Below are 18,029 nucleotides of genomic sequence, written 5' to 3'. Positions count from 1 at the left end.
ATATATATATATATATATATATATATATATATATATATATATATATACAAGTAAGATGGCCAAAAAAGTAACAAAAACAGCTAGATTATAATAATAATAATAATTATGGTGCGGCTGTGGCTGAGTGGTTAGAGCAGTCGTCCTCCAATACAAGAGTTGGGGGTTCGAAACCACCAGCAGTCACATGCCGAAGTGTCCCTAGGCAAGACACTGAACCCCTCACTGCCTCTGATGTGAGTCCCAGCAGTGTATGAATGTGATCTAAAGCTCGGATTAGTCTCTTTAGAATGATTTGTTCAATTAGCTTTGAAGAGATATAATAGAGTGCTGTATGAATGGATAAACAAGGACACAGATTGTTGTAAAGCGCTTTGAGTATCTCAATAAGATAGAAAGGCGCTATATAAGTACAGTCCATTTAACATTTATAAGGCGATTGTAGAAAAGTAATAAAAGAGAAACATGTCTGCAATGGTCCCTGCCAGGAGTCCAACAGATTCTTAAAGCCACTTAAAAAGGTCAAGGTCAAGAGCTTCAGGTCTATTTACAAGATATTCCAGGAAACAGGAGCGGAATAGGAGAAGGTCCGTTTGCCAAGTTCAGTCCGCAGTGAGGGAACACTGCAGGTAATAATGTCCTGAGAGCGCACGCTGTAGCTGCACTCACACAGAGACATGTAGGAGGAGATGTATGAAGGCAGCAGACCAAGAAGTGATTTAAAGATGAAAATGTACCAGTGAGAGAGTCTGTGTGAAGTTAATGGTGACCAGTTAACCAGTGAATACTGAGTGCAGTGGTGGGTACGATAATCACAGCCAGTTATGAATCTTAGTGCACCATGATAGACAGCATCCAACATCTGCAGGGTGCTTGTAAGGTGTTAATGTTATAAGGGTGTTTTAAACCTTTCCCACACTATTGAAATATTCTAAACAATGTTTCAAAACTCTAAACACTCTAAAAGAGCACAGAATGTCATCATTTCCCCCTCTCTGCCTCCGCTGCACTCAGCCACCTGCAAGCGTCCTTGGCCACGCCCATTTCTCCGCTCTGCACAGAAAACAGCTAATCAGCAGCAGGAGGAAGCTTATCCTGCAGTGTGGGCTGCACAGAGGTGCAGCAGGTGCAAAATAATTTAAAATAATTTATTTTAAATAAAAATCCCTTGCCGATTGTGTGGCTCATCCATCAATCAGCCAACTGTGTGTCATGTCCAATCTTATTTTGAAAAAATGTGATAGAGCAAATCCGCAATAAACGAATCATGAAGTAGCAAGGGACTACTGTATTTTAAAGATAGATCTTGGTAAGATAGAACTTGCACAACACTGCAAATTATGTATTTCTGAATCACTGATAACCATATGCAAATTAAACATAGTCAACTTTTGAACCTGACAAGTCAGTTTGACTTGGATAAGAAGTGTTAGAACCCCACCACCACCCACACACACAATTTACAATATAGGCCTATATTTGACTATACATGTGTTTTGCCTTCACTCCGACTCATCTTCTCCTGTCTTCCTTCTGTTATAATGTTTGTGATGCTGATAAAGAATATAATACTGCAGGGAAGAAGTATAATAAAAAGACAAAGGAGACATTATATTTCAGCAATAGCATGTAGAAGTGTGTGCTTACCTTGATGTTAGAAGCATGAACCTCAGCCAGGAGGATCTGTTCAGGCTTCAGGCTGCACAGTTCGCTCAATTGTTTCTTCAATCCGGTGTACTTCTCATCCATGTTCAACCTCAAACCGTAACGCACAGGGGTGGAGCCATCCAGTTTGATCACTACAGGTATGACACACCATACATTATTGATCAAGATTTGTTTCCAAAAAGGAATTCAGCTAAAGAATATCAGGTGTAACTTGTTTGTCTGGAAGCTTCTTCTGAACTACACTCAAGAAAAATATATACGCAATACTTTTTTTTGTTCCCACTTTTCATGAGATGAACTCAAAGATCTAAGACTTTTTCTATGTACACACTACGTGTATTTCTCTCAATGTTCACAAAGTTATGTGAATGTGTGTTAGTGAGCACCTCCTTTGCTGAGATAATACATCCACCTCACAGATGTGGCATATCAAGTTGCTAGTTAGCATGAATATTAAACAAGTGTGTCTTAGCCCAACAATTTTCAGTCAGGTCATCTGGACAGTTTCTTTTTTTTTGGCTGAAACATTTCATCTTCCATCCAGAAGGCTTCATCAGTCAAGGAAACACACAACACAAAACTGATTCTTCCCCTAAATAGCTTACTCCAAAGTGGAACAAACCAGTTATGTTGGTTTGTTTGTTTGTTTGTCATTTTTATTCATTTCATATTTAAAACACAAAAACAATTTAGAAACCAAATGAGAAAAAAAAACACGTCATGAAATGAAAGGTGGCAGAAGAAGAAAAAATCTTATCATATCTGCCCCTTGTTTAAAACAAAATCAATTCAAACAATCAATTCAAACAATAATCATCTATAAGTAATATAACAAAATATTTAACTCATCACAATTTTACGTATTTATATGTATCTTTCCAAAATTTTAATCTTAATCATTTTCTTAAATATAGGCAATGGCCTTACTTTTTTTACATCGTTTTCCAAACTATTCCACAGACCTATTCCCTGAATTGAAGTAGACCGCCCCTTTAAACTGGTTCTGTACTGTGGTTTAACAAAAATGTCTGTTCCCTTCAGATTATAGCAACTTTTCCTTTTTACAAAATACGTTTGAATGTTTGAAGGTAGTGTGTAGTTCTGAGCTTTATACAGTACTAAAAGAATATTATAGTTAACCAAATCATAAAACTTCAGTAATTTCAATTGAAAAAATAAAATACTAGATGGATGACAATAATGCTTTCTTGTGATAATTCTTACAGCTCTTTTCTGCAAAATAAAAATAGGCATCGTTATAGTTTTACATGCTGTTCCCCAAACATCAACACAATAAATTAAATGTGGGACTATAATTGTATTATACAGCAAATACAAGGCTTTATCATTCAATAAGTCCCTTACTGTTTAGGTTTGATCTTACATCGTCTATTTGTACAAACTGTTTTCTGTCTTTACATAACTACATATCCACTGCAAAGCTGGTCCTCTAATACCATATTTTTTTAATTTATTAATCAGAATGGTGTGGTCAATTGTGTCAAATGCTTTTTTTAAATCCACAAATATACTTATACAATGTTGTTTTTGATCTATAGCTGTAGTAACTTGTTCCATCAACTCCATAAGAGCCATGGATGTTGAATTTTTTGATCTGAATCCATACTGACTATTACTTAAAATATTATTTTTATCAAGAAATAGGTCAAGTCTGGTCACAAATAGTTTTTCTAGAATTTTTGAGAATTGTGGCAACAAAGATATAGGTCTGTAGTTGTTAAATACACATTTGTCACCATGTTTAAAAAGAGGAACTACCTTAGCTACTATTTTCATTCTGTCTGGGAATATTCCTGTTGAAAATAACAAATTACATATATATGTAAATGGCTCAATAACATGACTTACTATTTCTTATACAACCATCATATCCATGTCTTCACAGTCTTTTGATCTTTTGTCAGTAAATTTTTTAACTACCTTCATTATTTCTTCTTTGTCAGTTCCCTTTAGAAACATACTGTTTACACTCAGCCCTCTGTGAATAGTAAACAGCCATCAGGTGCTAATGATCCATTGTTAGGCTGATGGTCCTTCTTGAGCATGTGATCAGCTGGTTTTGGTTGTCAGCAGCAAACTGGTTGATCCACTCTGAGAAGGTGCTATTTAAGAGACTGAGCTGAATACAGCACCTCAGACTGAGGGAGTCTCTTGGATGAGAGACGAAACGTTTCTAGATTTTTTTGCTTTGTTTTGTTTTTTGTTTTTTTGAATGTCCAGAGGACCAGACTGAACTTTTTTGGATACTGTTTACACAATCACTGATTAAATAACTCACATTTTTATCCACTTTTGGTATTGAATTTGCAATGTTAGATCCAACATTTAAAAAGTAATTATTAAATCCATTTACGATTTCATTTTCATCATGGATTTCCACATTATTTTCCACAAAATATTGAGAAAGACTCGTACTAACCTTACGTTTTTTCAGAGCACTGTTCATTACTCGCCATGTTGCCTTCATATCACCACTACTTTTATGTAATAACTCACTATAATATTCCCTCTTTTGTTTTCTCATGATCCCAACTAATTTATTTTTGTACTTTTTATATTTATTTTCTGCCTCGTGTTCTGGATTTCAAGAAACATGAATACAGATAATTCTTTTTTTTACATGCATTTCTCAATCCTTTCGTAATCCACGGTTGATCAACAATATCTTTCTTTATATAATTATTTTGCACACAATTTTTTTTATACAAAACATCTAGAATATTCATAAACTTATCATAAGATTTGTTCACATCATCAACATACACATCTTCCCAATTTTGTTTATATAAATCATCTTTAAATTTGTCTAATGCTTTTTTGGATGTGTTTATTATTTTATTCTTTCTTATAATTGGTTTTATATAAATTTCATCATTTTTGTAAATTGTAAAAACTGGTAAATGATCACTTAAATCAGTCATCAGAATACCACCTATCACATCACCATCTGTGATATTTATAAAAATATGATCTATTACTGTAGCACTATGTGTTGTGATTCTCGTTGGATTTGATATCAACGGGAAAAAACTCAAACTATACATTGAATCCATAAATGTACCGATGTTATATGAATCAGTTATATTCCCTAGATCTATATTAAAATCTCCACACAAAAAAACTTTTTTATTACAACTCTTAACCAATAATTCCATGACTTTGTCTGTGAATGACTCTATTTTTGATCCAGGTGATCGATATACACAACTTATTATGTTTTTATTATTCTTATTTATTATTTCTATTGTTATCATTTCCATTATATTGTCAACAATTATTGACATTTCACTATTCAATCTACACTTTATTCCACATTTGACAAACAGAGCCACTCCTCCACCTTTTTTATTTTTCCTATTCATGTGAAATAATTCCTACCCTTCAATATAAGCATTATTTATGTTTCCATCATTTAGCCATGTTTCTGAGAGTGCTACTATTGTAAAAGTGTTATTACATTTTTAAGTAATCTGATATCTTAGATATATTTGCATCAATGCTTCTACAATTTAAATGAATTATAGAGAGTGCTCCATTTGCCATATTAATTTTGTTGAACTGTTCTACGTTATAATATTCACTACCTTTTACAACTGGAAAAAGATTTCTATCAATAACATCTTCTACAATATATATTTTAAATTCTGATTCATCGTACCTCGTCATGATTCAATGTATTTTTTCATCAGGGTGTTCGTTTTGTCGATTTTATGTACAAAATATTTCATAATACAATATATCATCATCTCCTAAGCTCATCTAAATCTTTCCAAATCCTTTAGCTCTTGTATTATTTTAGCTTGTGAACCTTCCTGTACTTTAATCCAAACTTTTCCATTTCTTGTCCATGTTGATACTATTTTGTTCTGTTTTTTTAACAACCTTGCTTCACGAGCAATATTGCCATTTTTCTTTGTTAGATGTTCATTTATATAAACTTTTGTTCCCTTCAGTTTTCTAGCCTGTACCATTACATTTCTTGTTTTTCTGCTAATAAATCTTACAACAATTATTGGTTTATTTTTTTCTGTTTTGCTGGGCAGGGTGTGACACATTGAAATATCATTGTGATCAATATCAATATCCCTGTCCTGTAAAAAATCCCCCACCTGCTCCTCCAGAGTCTGTAGCTCTTGTTGTGATGCATCTTCTCTTGTTTTTACACCAGCAGACACTTTTGCATATGACCGAGTCTTTACTTCCAGTCCCGTTATAACAAGGTTATCTTGTCTTGTGTTCTGTTCCAAGTCATCAATCTTTTGTTCCAGATCCATTATTTTTTTATCTTTAATTCCTATTTGCAATTTCAATTTTTTAACCTCCTCGAACAAACCCATCAGGAGTTCCTGTTGTGATGTAAGTTTCACTAATTCAGAACTCATGAAGTTCAAGGATTTTTTAATTTCCTCCATGTCATCCTCCATGTCATCCAAACTATGATCAAGCTGCTCTTGTTTTTTTTTGTTTGGATTTACTTGACATTTCTTAAGACAAACGTTCTGCCCGATGGCAGTATCTCCACAAACCTTCAGCCAAATCCGAGACCTGGTCACAACGCAGAGAGTCCCAAGACCTCCGCTGCAACACCGCAGCCCCCAAATCCGACGGACGAAGACCGGCTCCTGCAGCCCAGCGACCCGCAGGATCCTCACTGGTTCATCCGCTCCCAGCACTCACGCGGATCCCACACGTCCCGGCAAACAGCAGCCCCACGAACCAAATCCAAAGGCCGACGCCCAGTCTCCAGACCTACCAGCCACTCCACCACAGCTGCTCCTCAGCAGCCACCGCCCAAAGGCTCAACGCCCAGACGGTTGGGTTCCACAGCCCCAGCAGTCCCAAGTGCTAAGATGGTCTCTTTGGCACGCCCCCTCCTCTTGTGCCAGCCCTTTTCCTCATCGACAGTCATGTCAAACTGGTTCAAAACCAAAAAAAGTCCATGCTCAAAAATTCAGGTATACAATCCAACAATTTTCAGTCAGGTCAACTGGACAGTTTCTTTTATTTGCTGAAAAGCAAAGCTAAAAAAAAAAAAAAAACTGTCCAGATGACCTGACTGAAAATTGTTGGATTGTATACCTGGATTATTGAGCATGGACTTTTTTTTTTTTTTTTAGTGCGTCTTAGGCTTGCCATAATAAAAGGCCAATCTAAAATGGCAAATGGTAAATGGATTGTACTTATATAGCACCTTTCTATCTTATCAAGACACTCAAAGCACTTTACAACACAATCTGTGCCCTCATTTGCCCATTCATACAGCAATCTACTAGATCTGTACAGAGCTAATTGGGCAGCACGACGGCTCAGTGGATAGCACTGTTGCCTCACAGCAAGAAGGTCCTGGCTTTAATCCCTGGTTGAACCTGGGATCTTTCTGTGTGGAGTTTGCATGTTCTGCTCGTGCTTGCATGGGTTTTCTCCGGGTACTCCCATTTTCATCCCACAGACCAAAAATATGCATGTTAGGCTGCCTTCAGACCCAGGCCTCCCTTGCAAAAGAGATCTGTGATCTCAATGGGATCTGCATGGTTAAATAAAGGTTAATAATTGAACAATTCATTCTAAAGAGACTAATCAGTGCTTTATCACATTAATACACCGATGGGACACACATTGAAGGTAATGAGAGGTTCAGTGTCTTGCCCAGGGACACTTCAGCATGTGACTGCTGGTGGATTCGAACCCCTAACTCTTGCATTAGAGGACGACTGCTCTAACCATGATACTACAACCACCATGTTTCACATAGTCACACAATCTACTTGCTTCAGTGCCTCTTTCCTGCAGGGTCCCGCAAGGCTCCATTCTTGGACCCCTTCTGTTTTCATTGTATATGCTCCCGCTGGGGTCTATCCTAAGGAAACAGTCTTTCCTTTCATTGTTATGCTGATGATTCTCAGACTTATCTGCCCTTTACTAAAATGTATTGAGGGCATCAAGACTTATATGGCTGCTAACTTCTCGAGTTTTAATGATCAGAAAACCGAGGTCATTGTGTTTAACCCTAGCTCTGCCGCTGCCACTAATACTGTAAACCTGGACAACCTTCAGCTATATCTAAAGTCTGTTACCAATCTTGGGATAGTTTTAGATGCAGATTTTACGTTTAATAAGCAGATCAACTCTGTTCTTCAAAAAAACTTATTTCTGCTAAGGCAAATAGTTAAGCTTAAATCCATGCTGACCAGATCCAACCTTGAAAAATTAGTTCATGCATTCATTACAACCGAGCTGGACTACTGTAACTCACTTTATGCTGGGGTCAGCCAGGTCTCACTCATGTCTCCAGCTCGCCCAAAATGCTGCAGCTTGGCTCTTAACAGGAACTCACAGGTTTGAGCATATTTCACCTGTTCTGGCCTCCCTTCACTGGCTTTCTGTTCATGTCAGAATTGATTTTAAAATTCTTCTTCTGACATTTAAGTGAATTAATGGTCTTGCACCCTCATACCTCTCTGACCTTCTTCATCCTTATGCTTCTTCTCGGGCTTTGAGATCACTGGACCAGCTGCAGGAGATTGGAAGTTTTCAGTCGTGGGCCCTAAACTCTGGAACAATCTGCCAATCAAGATTCGACAGGCCACCTCAGTCTCTGCTTTTAAATCTCTCCTCAAAACACATCTGTACTCATTGACATTTAACACAGTGTGATCTAATTTGGCATTTCATTGTTGATGATTGTGTTTATGCCTTTTGCTTGTACTCCTTGACATTTAACTCAGGGTGATTTGATTTTTTTTTTTTTTATTTACAGAAAACTTGACACTTTGAATCCTGGCTAAACAAATCTGTCTTGACTAATGGCCTGGCAATTGATGGATTTAACATCTATCGCTGTAATCGACAAAAAGGGGGGGTGGGGTGGAGTCGCTATTTACAGAAAAACCATGGATTCTAGTCTTGTGTCAGCCAAAACAATCCCAAACCAATTTGAGGCCTTAGCTGTAAACATTACTTTTAATGGAGGCCAGATCTTATCTGTAGTGGACCGTTACTGCCCTCCCTTAGCAACACCTGAGGCTCTGTTTTCCTGATGGACTTCATAACTAATTTACAATTCAAAGAGGTTTTACTTGCCATAGATTTTAATCTCAACTGGAAAAAGTCAACCCCCCGTGATAAATTCAAAGAATGTTGCTCGTCACTTAATCTGACCCAACTCATCGACTCTCCCACCAGACCGAATAATAAATGTCCTGAAAAATCTTTTATTTTAGACCTATTTCTAACAAATATGCCTCACAAATTCCAAGGTATAGGTGTTTTGGAGACATTTTAAGTGGTCACTGTGTAATAGCAGCTCTCAGAAACATTAAACTTCCACACCCTAAACCCAGATTAATTCAAAAAAGGGATTTGAAGTGTTTTTGTAAACAGTCATTCCTCTGGGATTTATCGCACTTTGACTGGCATCGTATTCTATTAACTGACGACGTGAACTCTGCTTGGAACTATTTTCATAAGAGTTTCATTTATTTTGTAAACAAACATGCTTCCTGGAATATCTTGCAAAAAGATCTGAAGCTCTCGACCTTGACCTCTCTAAGTGACTTTAAGAATCTGTTGGACTCCTGGCAGGGACCAATGCAGACATGTTCCTGTTTTTAGTTTTCTACATTTGCCTTATAATCTAGCTGTTTTTGTTACATTTTTTGCCATCTTATATGTAAAAAAATAAAATAAAATCTGTATGCCTTTTTATTTTTGTCTATTGTTGTTGCTGTTGTCTATTGTTTTCATCATTCTTTGTTGAAATCAGGTCTCTCTTGTAAATGAGTCCTCGAGGCTCAATGGGATAAACCTGTCTAAATAAAGGTTGAATGAATCTTCTCTCACTCATCTTCATCATCAGGGCAGGGCTTTAAATCTGGGGTCAGGCTTGTTGACGATCAGTTTTAACTTTTTCATAAATTGCTGCTACAACTTTTTGGCTGAAGTGTTGACGTGATGGGATGTCGTAGTTTTTTTTTTTTTTTTTTCTTCCCAGGCTCTCATCAAGGTGGCAGCTTCTGTTTTTCCTCCCCTGTTTTTCCTTCTTCCTGCTCTGCTCTTTGTGTGTCTGAAGCACCTGGGTCTCATCTCCCGAACATAAATTAAGAAGATTATGGATTTGGTATCATGGGCGTTCAACTCTATTGATAAGATTTTTTCATCAAAGCGACAAGGTCCTGGAGAACCGGCGTGTCCAGCTGAGACTCATGCTGTGGGGTACGTCATGGATTTGTGGGGAGTGTGGCAGATGATGTGTCTCTCAGTCCTGTCTCAGGAGGATGTTGAAGACGTTTACATATTTGGAATTATGATAGCAGGGACTCTGCTTTTTGGCATCGGTGGGGCTCTGTTTTATCAACTTTTGAAGAAGACGGCGGCAGCAGTTTCGGCCATGGAAAAGCTTCCGAGTCAGTGTGAAGGTCTGGTCCTCGCTCTGGGAACTTTAAATCGTCTGGTTTACGAGCTTAACCGTAAGGTGGAGGCGATTGAGAATCGCAGACCACTTGCGGCTTCTGGGACTCGTCAGCGTGGTGGGTTCGACCTTGAAAGAGACTCATAGCATGGATCAGTGGAATGGAATCCCACAATCAGGCATTTTCGGAACCAGAACGCCCAGATGGACTCAAGGCTGAAGAAAAAAGTAATCTCTGCCTGAAGAAAAACAAGAATCAAGCTTATCTAAATCAGACTCCCGACGGCCTCGGAGACAGGCCGACAATCAATTTCTCCTGGGACATGAGTACCCAAGGACAAAAGCTTCATCTATCGTATCTATCGGTCCAAATTGGCTGCCGACGACTTCCTTGATTGTAGATAAACCAGCCAGCCGAATCCAAAATAGCAAGAACCAGTTATCGAAAATCCAATTAAATATGCGTCCTTAAAATCCACATATGGCAGCAGAGATAGACACATCATCAAGTCTTCCAAGTTGATGAGATATCCAGCTGCGTGCGTGCCAACAGGGCAAATTGGCTCACCTAAAGCCTGTCTTCTCTTCGAAGAAGAAACTCCTACAGCTTGTGTTATTGCTTTGAACCGATCTGAATTACCTGATAAAGGTTGTTTAAATGCTGCCGTTATTGGTCTTTACACCAAACTATGTTCACATTTGGATGATGTCGTTTCAAATGTGTTAACAAGTTAGAAGTCTTGCCTGAAGACAGATCCAATCTCCGTGAAACAAAGTTGACACACAGCTTTGGATTTGTTCACTTGTCTTTTAACAAGAAAGCCATGATGTTCCCAAACGGGAGACCACAACGAGATGGCTTGTTCGTTGCCTGCTAGGCTGCTAATCCCTAGGTGTGCTATCAGAGGCGGACTGGCCATCGGGAGCGCCGGGACAATTCCCGGTGGCCTGGTTGCCGAGGAACGGGACTAAAGGCTCGGTTCGGGTCGCACGGACTTTATTATTTTAAATAAACAATTCACTTTTGCCTGGGCTCAGGTCTCACGCTGCACTGCAGCGACGGAGAAAGCCTGGCACATCCCCCGGCCGGGCCGGCCCCCTCCCTTCCTTTTCTGTGTGTCACTCACAGAGCAGAGACACACACATACACATTGCGCCCGCCCCCCTCCCCGCCCTAGGACTCGCGCTCTCGACGGTGTTGGCGCGCGGTGCGTGCATCTCTGAGTTGTAGAATGGAGCAACAGAGACAGCCAAAGAAGAGGAAAGGTGGAGCAGAGAGAGAGAGGATAAAAAAGAGAAAAGCTCTGGCCGCGGATGCTGCTAAGTGCTATAAATTAATGTTTGTTCGTAATGGAGCAGGTAAGAGAAACACTTGTGTTGAAAAAATTGAACTCTGGCACAGTTTATCAGCACAGCTTAATATCCACATGCTAGCTTCACTTTGAGGGACCTAAGTGGGCCAAAACTGACTTAATATAACAAATGTTTTTAAGTTTTTACAAAGAATATTGCAAATTTTATAATATGGGTTAGGATCTGAAAAAAGTTTAATGTTGAAATGTCTAGGAATTCAGATTTTTTTGTATCTAAAAAAGTTAAGTCAGGTCCTCTGGACAAATAAAAAAAAAAACTTGTTGAAACTTTTGTCTTTAATCCAAAAAACTAAGTTCAGTCTGAGGAGTTGCAACAAGCTCAGTTTCAAATAGCCTCTTCTCATAGTGGATCAATCAGTTTGTTGTTAACATCCAGAACTAGCTGTTAACATAAGGAAGACCTGCAGCCTAACAACCCCTAACAATGGTTTCTTTTCACAAAGATGGCTTCCTTTACTCCTCTCTCAAACCATAGTTCCTCTCTATCAAGGATGTGCACATCTTCATCCCTGAAAGTGACTGCTGGCCTGCAGATGAGTGTGAACTGCCGAGTCTTGGCCTGAAGATGTTGCTCTTCTGTGCTGGGCCAAAGAGCAACATCATCAGGCCAGGAGAACTCTGTGGTTTACACTCATCTGCAGGCCAGCAGTCACTTTCAGGGATGAAGATGTGCTCATCCTTGATAGAGAGAAGTGTTGGTTTGAGAGAGGAGTAAAGGAAGCCATCTTTGTGATGAGAACTCATCCATCATTAAACAGGGACAGAGGCCTCTGTGTCCAACTGTAGCCCTCTTACAATGCTGTTATTGCTGGTACCTCTCAGCCCCCTGTGAATAGCAAACAGCCTAGAGCACTAACGATCCATTGTTAGGCTGATGATGGTCCTCCTTTATCATGTTAACAGCTAGTTCTGGATGTCAGCAACAAACTGGTTGATCCACTATGAAAAGAGACTATTTGAAACTAAGTTTGTTGCAGCTTCTCAAACTGACAGTCTTTTGGATTAAAGACTAAACGTTTCAACAAGTTGTTTTTTTTTTAAATCTGTCCAGAGGACCTGACTTAACTTTTTTAGATTTTCTACCTGGATTATTGAGGATATTTTGTGTATACCCTTCATTACTCCAATAAATTATCTGAATATTAAAATCCTTGTATTACAATATTTTATTTAAACTTTATTTTTTTTTACAAAAGTGAGTAAAAATGTGTTTAATGTTTAAAATGTGTTTGATTTGATGGAGAATAAACAACACATCTGTAGTACAACACGATCTCTCATTTGTTGTATGAAACTATGATTGACTGTCATATTCCTAGTGATTTTAAAAGGCTTATGCATAGCAAAATATAGGGCAACATAATTTCAGTTTATGTGATTTGAGGACGGATTATTGCACCACAGAAGAAAGATTTATGTAGGTATTCAGTTAGACGTGTGCAAACAACATGCATTCAAAGTGCGCTCAATTGAACTCAGTCTTGGTGGTTTGCGTTAATCAGGTGGTGGTGGCCTGGGATGGTATCAAAATTCCCGGCCTGGATTATTGTCCCAGTCCGCCCCTGTGTGCTATAAGATAATAGCAATGTGATGAAACACATTTAGGAACTTTACTTCTGCGGCGCATAATCTCTCATTAATAAACTTTAATGAGAGAAAAAATAACCGAAACAGTACGCACGTGGACCGAACCAAACATACTGTACAGAAACGGTTCAATACACCCACATGCACCGTTACACCACTAGATGGTACCTCTCAACCTCGTGCGCAAGCTCAGGCTCCTTCCCCGCCAGAGAGGTCACATTCCATGTCCCAAGAGCCACCGAGTATCTTGATATATATTGTCCATAAAAAGTATTTGGAAGTGTTTTAAGGGATTTATAAATAAAATAGTAGTGGTGGTAGTAGTAGTGGTAGAAACATTCCTTCAGCCTGCTTACCGGTGATCTCCAGATGCACTGAGCTGTCCATCGGAAGAGGCAGAGACAGGAAGTTGAAGGGGTCAAAACGAGCGCTGATGTGACCGCATGTCTTGCACTTCACTTGAGACTTGAGCTGACCATGGAACAGATCCACCACAATTGACTGGTTCCTGCGCAGATGGTTTTCCCATGCCTGCAGGCAATAAAGATGTTGACAGATAATTTAAACAACTTTTTTTAAATCTTCTATTAATAAATACCAATACCAATACCAATTTATTTATATAGCACTTAAAACAGCAACAAGGCCAACCAAAGTGCTGTACAAAAGAACCAAACATGCACAGCAGACAGGAAAACATAAAATAGAAATACAGATACAAACAGCAGCAGCTAACTAAAATGGCCAATAGAGTAGAGAACAGACCGGACCAAAACAAATCACACCGTGTTAAAGGCACGGTGTGGTTGGGTTAGGGTTAGAAACGAACCATTTCTAACGGTTTATTGTTTCGTAAACGTTTATTTACGAAACAATAAACAACCTCAGTTCAATTTTTTTAATTAACAAATTCATTAAAAAAAAGTTTTAAAATATATTTAAAGCCATTATATTTAAAGGATTATTGAGCATGGACTTTTTTGGTATTTAAAGGCAGTTTTTGAAAAATAATTATAAACAAATAAATAAATAAATAAAATAATAATTCTCCATTAACACAAAAAAACATTTTTAGGGATATATTCCTTTAAATCCATTCAAGAATTTTGGGAACAGCATCCTACTGAACCAGTGGTTGAAAAATATGCCTTGCACACATCTGTCAGTGGTCTAACATGTTTTTTTCCCTTTTATTTTTCTCTAGAAATTTACTTGTGCATAATCCCAGTGCATGTTTCATTTTTTACTTTCAATGAGCCAGCTGATGACTGAGCAGTGGCAGTCCGGTCCATCCACCTATGATGCGATATTTTTGATCAAACCAGCAGGCGTCATCCCAACGCTTCAGTTTTACATGCTACAGTTTTGAATCAAATGCAAAGTTGTGCACAACACTTTGCTCCTTACATCCAAACTAAAACAATTTTGTCAGACGAGACCAGATTCAACAACAACTTGCAGCCGACATGGGCACATCTCTTCAGCGTTAGATGCAGCCCTCTGATGACAATTTATACAATGGTCTTTCAAATTTAAAGCAAAGCATCACCTCAACATCAAAAATAAATTACTGAAAGGAATATCCTGATGCATGCTCAATAATCCAGGTAGAAAAATCCAAAAAAGTTCAATCTGGTCCTCTGGACATTCAAAAAAAACAAAAAACAAAACAAAGCAAAAAAATGTAGAAACGTTTCGTCTCTCATCCGAGAGACTTCCTCAGTCTGAGGTGCTGTTTTCAGCTCAATCTCTTAAATAGCACCTTCTCAGAGTGGATCAACCAGTTTTGCTGCTGACAACCAAAACCAGCTGATCACATGCTCAAGAAAGACCATCAGCCTAACAGTGGATCATTAGCACCTGATGGCTGTTTACTGTTCACAGAGGGCTGAGTGATACTAGCAATCACAGCATTGTAAGAGGGGAACAGTTGAACACGGAGGCCTCCAGCCCTGTTTAACGATGGACGATTTCTTTTCACAAAGATGGCCTCCTTTACTCCTCTCTCAAACCATGGTTCTTCTCTGTCCAGGATGTGAACATCTTCATCCCTGAAAGAGTGACCGTGGGCCTGGAGATGAGTGTAGACCTCAGAGTCCTGGCCTGATGATGTTGATCTTCTGTGCTGGGCCATCATTTTGGCCAGTGGCTGTTTAGTTTCCCAGATGTAAGACTGATCACCCTCCTGACACTGAACAGAATACACAATATTACTCTGTTTGTGCCGGGGGACTGGATCTTTGGGATGAACCAGTCTTTGCCGTAATGTATTTTGGGGTTTAAAAGCCACTGGGACGTTATGTTTAGAAAATAAACGTCTCAGTTTCTCTGATACTCCCTCAACATATGGAATGACCACTGGTCTGGGTCTGGGTTCCTCCTTTTCACCTGTTGACTGACTGGAGTCCTGTTTGGGTTTCTTCTCTGCTTTCAGGAAGGCCCAGTTAGGATATCCACATTGCTCTAGAGCCTGTTTTGTGTAGGATTTCTCCTTCTGCCTGGCTCCCGAGTTAGTGGGATGCTGTCTGCTCTGTGATACAGAGTCCTGATGACTCCTAACTTGTGCTCCAAAGGGTAATGGGAGTCAAACTGCAAATACTGGTCTGTGTGGGTGGGTTTGCGGTACACCTCGGTTTGCAAATGTCCTTTATCAGAGACTGAGACCTCACAGTCCAAGAAAGCCAACTTGCCATTTTTTACATCTTCTCGTGTGAACTTGATGTATTTATCCACAGAGTTGATGTGGTCAGTAAAATGTTGGACTTCCTGAGATTTAATTTTAACCCAGGTGTCGTCAACATACCTGAACCAATGACTTGGTGGTGTCCCTGAAAAGGACGTCAAGGCTCTCTTTTCTACCTCCTCCATGTACAGGTTGGCAACAATAGGAGAAACTGGAGACCCCATAGCACACCCATGTTTCTGCCTATAATATTGCTCCCCATATGTGAAGTAGGTTGACTGCAGGCACAGTTTCAAGAGTTGACACAGTTGTTCTGTGGAAAGCGTGGTCCTGCTGCTCAGAGTGGTGTCTGATTTTAATCTTAAACTGACCACCTCTACTGCATCATCAACAGGAATGCACGTAAAGAGTGATGTGACATCAAAAGAGACCATTGTTTCATCAGTCTCCATGATGACATCCCTCACCTTATCCACAAAGTCCATGGTGTTCTGTATGTGGTGTTCTGAGCTGCCAACTAAAGGGATGAGGACAGGAATGTACAATTTTATGATATGAAAAATAAGCTATCAGAAAATGCATCATAACAGATTTCATACAGGGTCAATTTTTCACCTAAGGAACAATATAGGGTAATTAAGTTTAAGTTAAAGATGCACTGTGCTTGCTAAGCTAGCTGGCTGATTTCAACGCACCAAAAGCTGAGACTGTATCATGAGTGACTGCCTACATTGGATTCACATCACTTGATCACCCAACCTATCAGGACTTCAGAGTTTTATCAGGGCATTTGAGATTTGCTAGCTCTTACAAGCGTTAGACCAAAGTTCATGCTCAATAAGTTTATAGTTTATCCACTGGCATGGTGCCAAAAACCTTTAAACATGCTGCTGTCCAGCCTCTCCTGAAAAAACCAACCTTGACCCCTCAGTCGTTTCCAATTTCCGGCCCGTCTCCAAACTCCCATTTGTTTCTAAAATACTGGAGAAAACAGTTGAGCCCCAGTTGAAGTGCTTCCTGGAGGATTATGCCATCTTAGAGCTATTCCAATCTGGCTTTAAACCTCTCCAGAGCAGTGGAACTGCCCTACTGAAGGTTTTTAATGACATCTTCAGATTCACAGATACTGGTGATTCTGTGCTGCTTGTCCTATTGGACCTCACAGCCGCCTTTGACACTATAGACCATGAGATCCTCATTGCTAGGTTAGAGCAGTGGGTGGGCATCACAGGATCAGCCCTCAATTGGTTCAGATCTTACCTCACTGACAGATCATTTTGTGTCTCCATCAAGGATTTTAGTTCTGCAGCGACAGAGTTTAAATGGGGGGTTCTGCATGGGGTCCATCTTGGGTCCCCTCCTATTCTTTCTATACCTGCTGCCACTTGGTGCTATTTTCCGGAAACACAACATACCATTTCACTTCTACGCCAACGACTGTCAAATTTACTTCCCCCTGAGACACAATGGTACATGCTCTGTTCAACCTCTGCTCGACTGCCTGGCTGACATCAGGTACTGGATGGCTTTAAACTTCTTAAGTTTCAATGAAAAGAAGTCTGAAGTCTTGTTGTTCCCTCCCAATGACACAATCACAAACCACTGCATCGACCTTTCTGCTCTAACCCTGTCAGTAAAACAAAGAGTCACTAATCTGGGTGTGATAATGGACCCTTCCCTGAAACTTAACAATCATGTAAACATGATTGTTAAATCATGTTTCTTCCAACTGAGGCGGCTGTCTAAACTGAAGCCCATATTGTCTAAAAAGAACCTGGAGACAGAAATACATGCATTCATTACATCTAGGCTTGATTACTGCAATTCACTCCTGTTTGGTATCAGTCAGACCTCCATTGCACGACTACAACTGGTCCAGAATGCAGCAGCCCGGTTTTTAACCAGTACAGGCAAAAGAGAGCACATTACACCAGTTTTGGCCTCACTGCACTGGTTACCAGTTCACTTTCGAATCCAGTTCAAAATATTCCTGTATGTCTACAAATTGCTGAACAGTTTTGACAGTCGTCGGAGTAAAAGTAAAATGGTATGTTGTGTTTCCGGAAAATAGCACCAAATGGCAGCAGGTAAAGAGAGAATAGGAGGGGACCCAGGATGGACCCCTGGGGAAACCCTCTTAAGTTCTGTCGCTGCAGAACTAAAATCGTTGATGGAGACAAAAGGATATTAATATATATATATATTAATGGGTGGGTGGGTGGGCATATGTGTCTATACATACATACATATATATATATATATATATATATATATATATATATATATATATATA

The 18,029-nt window shown here is 39.3% G+C and overlaps 1 protein-coding gene across 1 annotated transcript in view; it reads right to left on the bottom strand.

Moving 5' to 3' along the window:
* The window catches only part of usp32 (ubiquitin specific peptidase 32), a 296,302-nt gene that overhangs the window by 52,317 nt on the left and 225,956 nt on the right, over positions 1 to 18,029 (bottom strand). Inside the window, exons 23-24 of the mRNA XM_037677753.1 lie at positions 13,410 to 13,584; positions 1,645 to 1,796 (exon numbers count right to left, since the gene is read on the bottom strand). Of these exons, the coding sequence (XP_037533681.1) occupies positions 1,645 to 1,796; positions 13,410 to 13,584 (327 nt within the window). The remainder of the gene's footprint in view (positions 1 to 1,644; positions 1,797 to 13,409; positions 13,585 to 18,029) is intronic.

The sequence above is a fragment of the Nematolebias whitei genome, chromosome 6 (genome assembly GCF_014905685.2).
Source record: "Nematolebias whitei isolate Nwh7 chromosome 6, NemWhi1, whole genome shotgun sequence".
NCBI lineage: Eukaryota > Metazoa > Chordata > Actinopteri > Cyprinodontiformes > Rivulidae > Nematolebias > Nematolebias whitei.
Note: the sequence above shows the minus strand (reverse complement) of the source record. Positions and strands in the feature narration are given on the sequence as shown.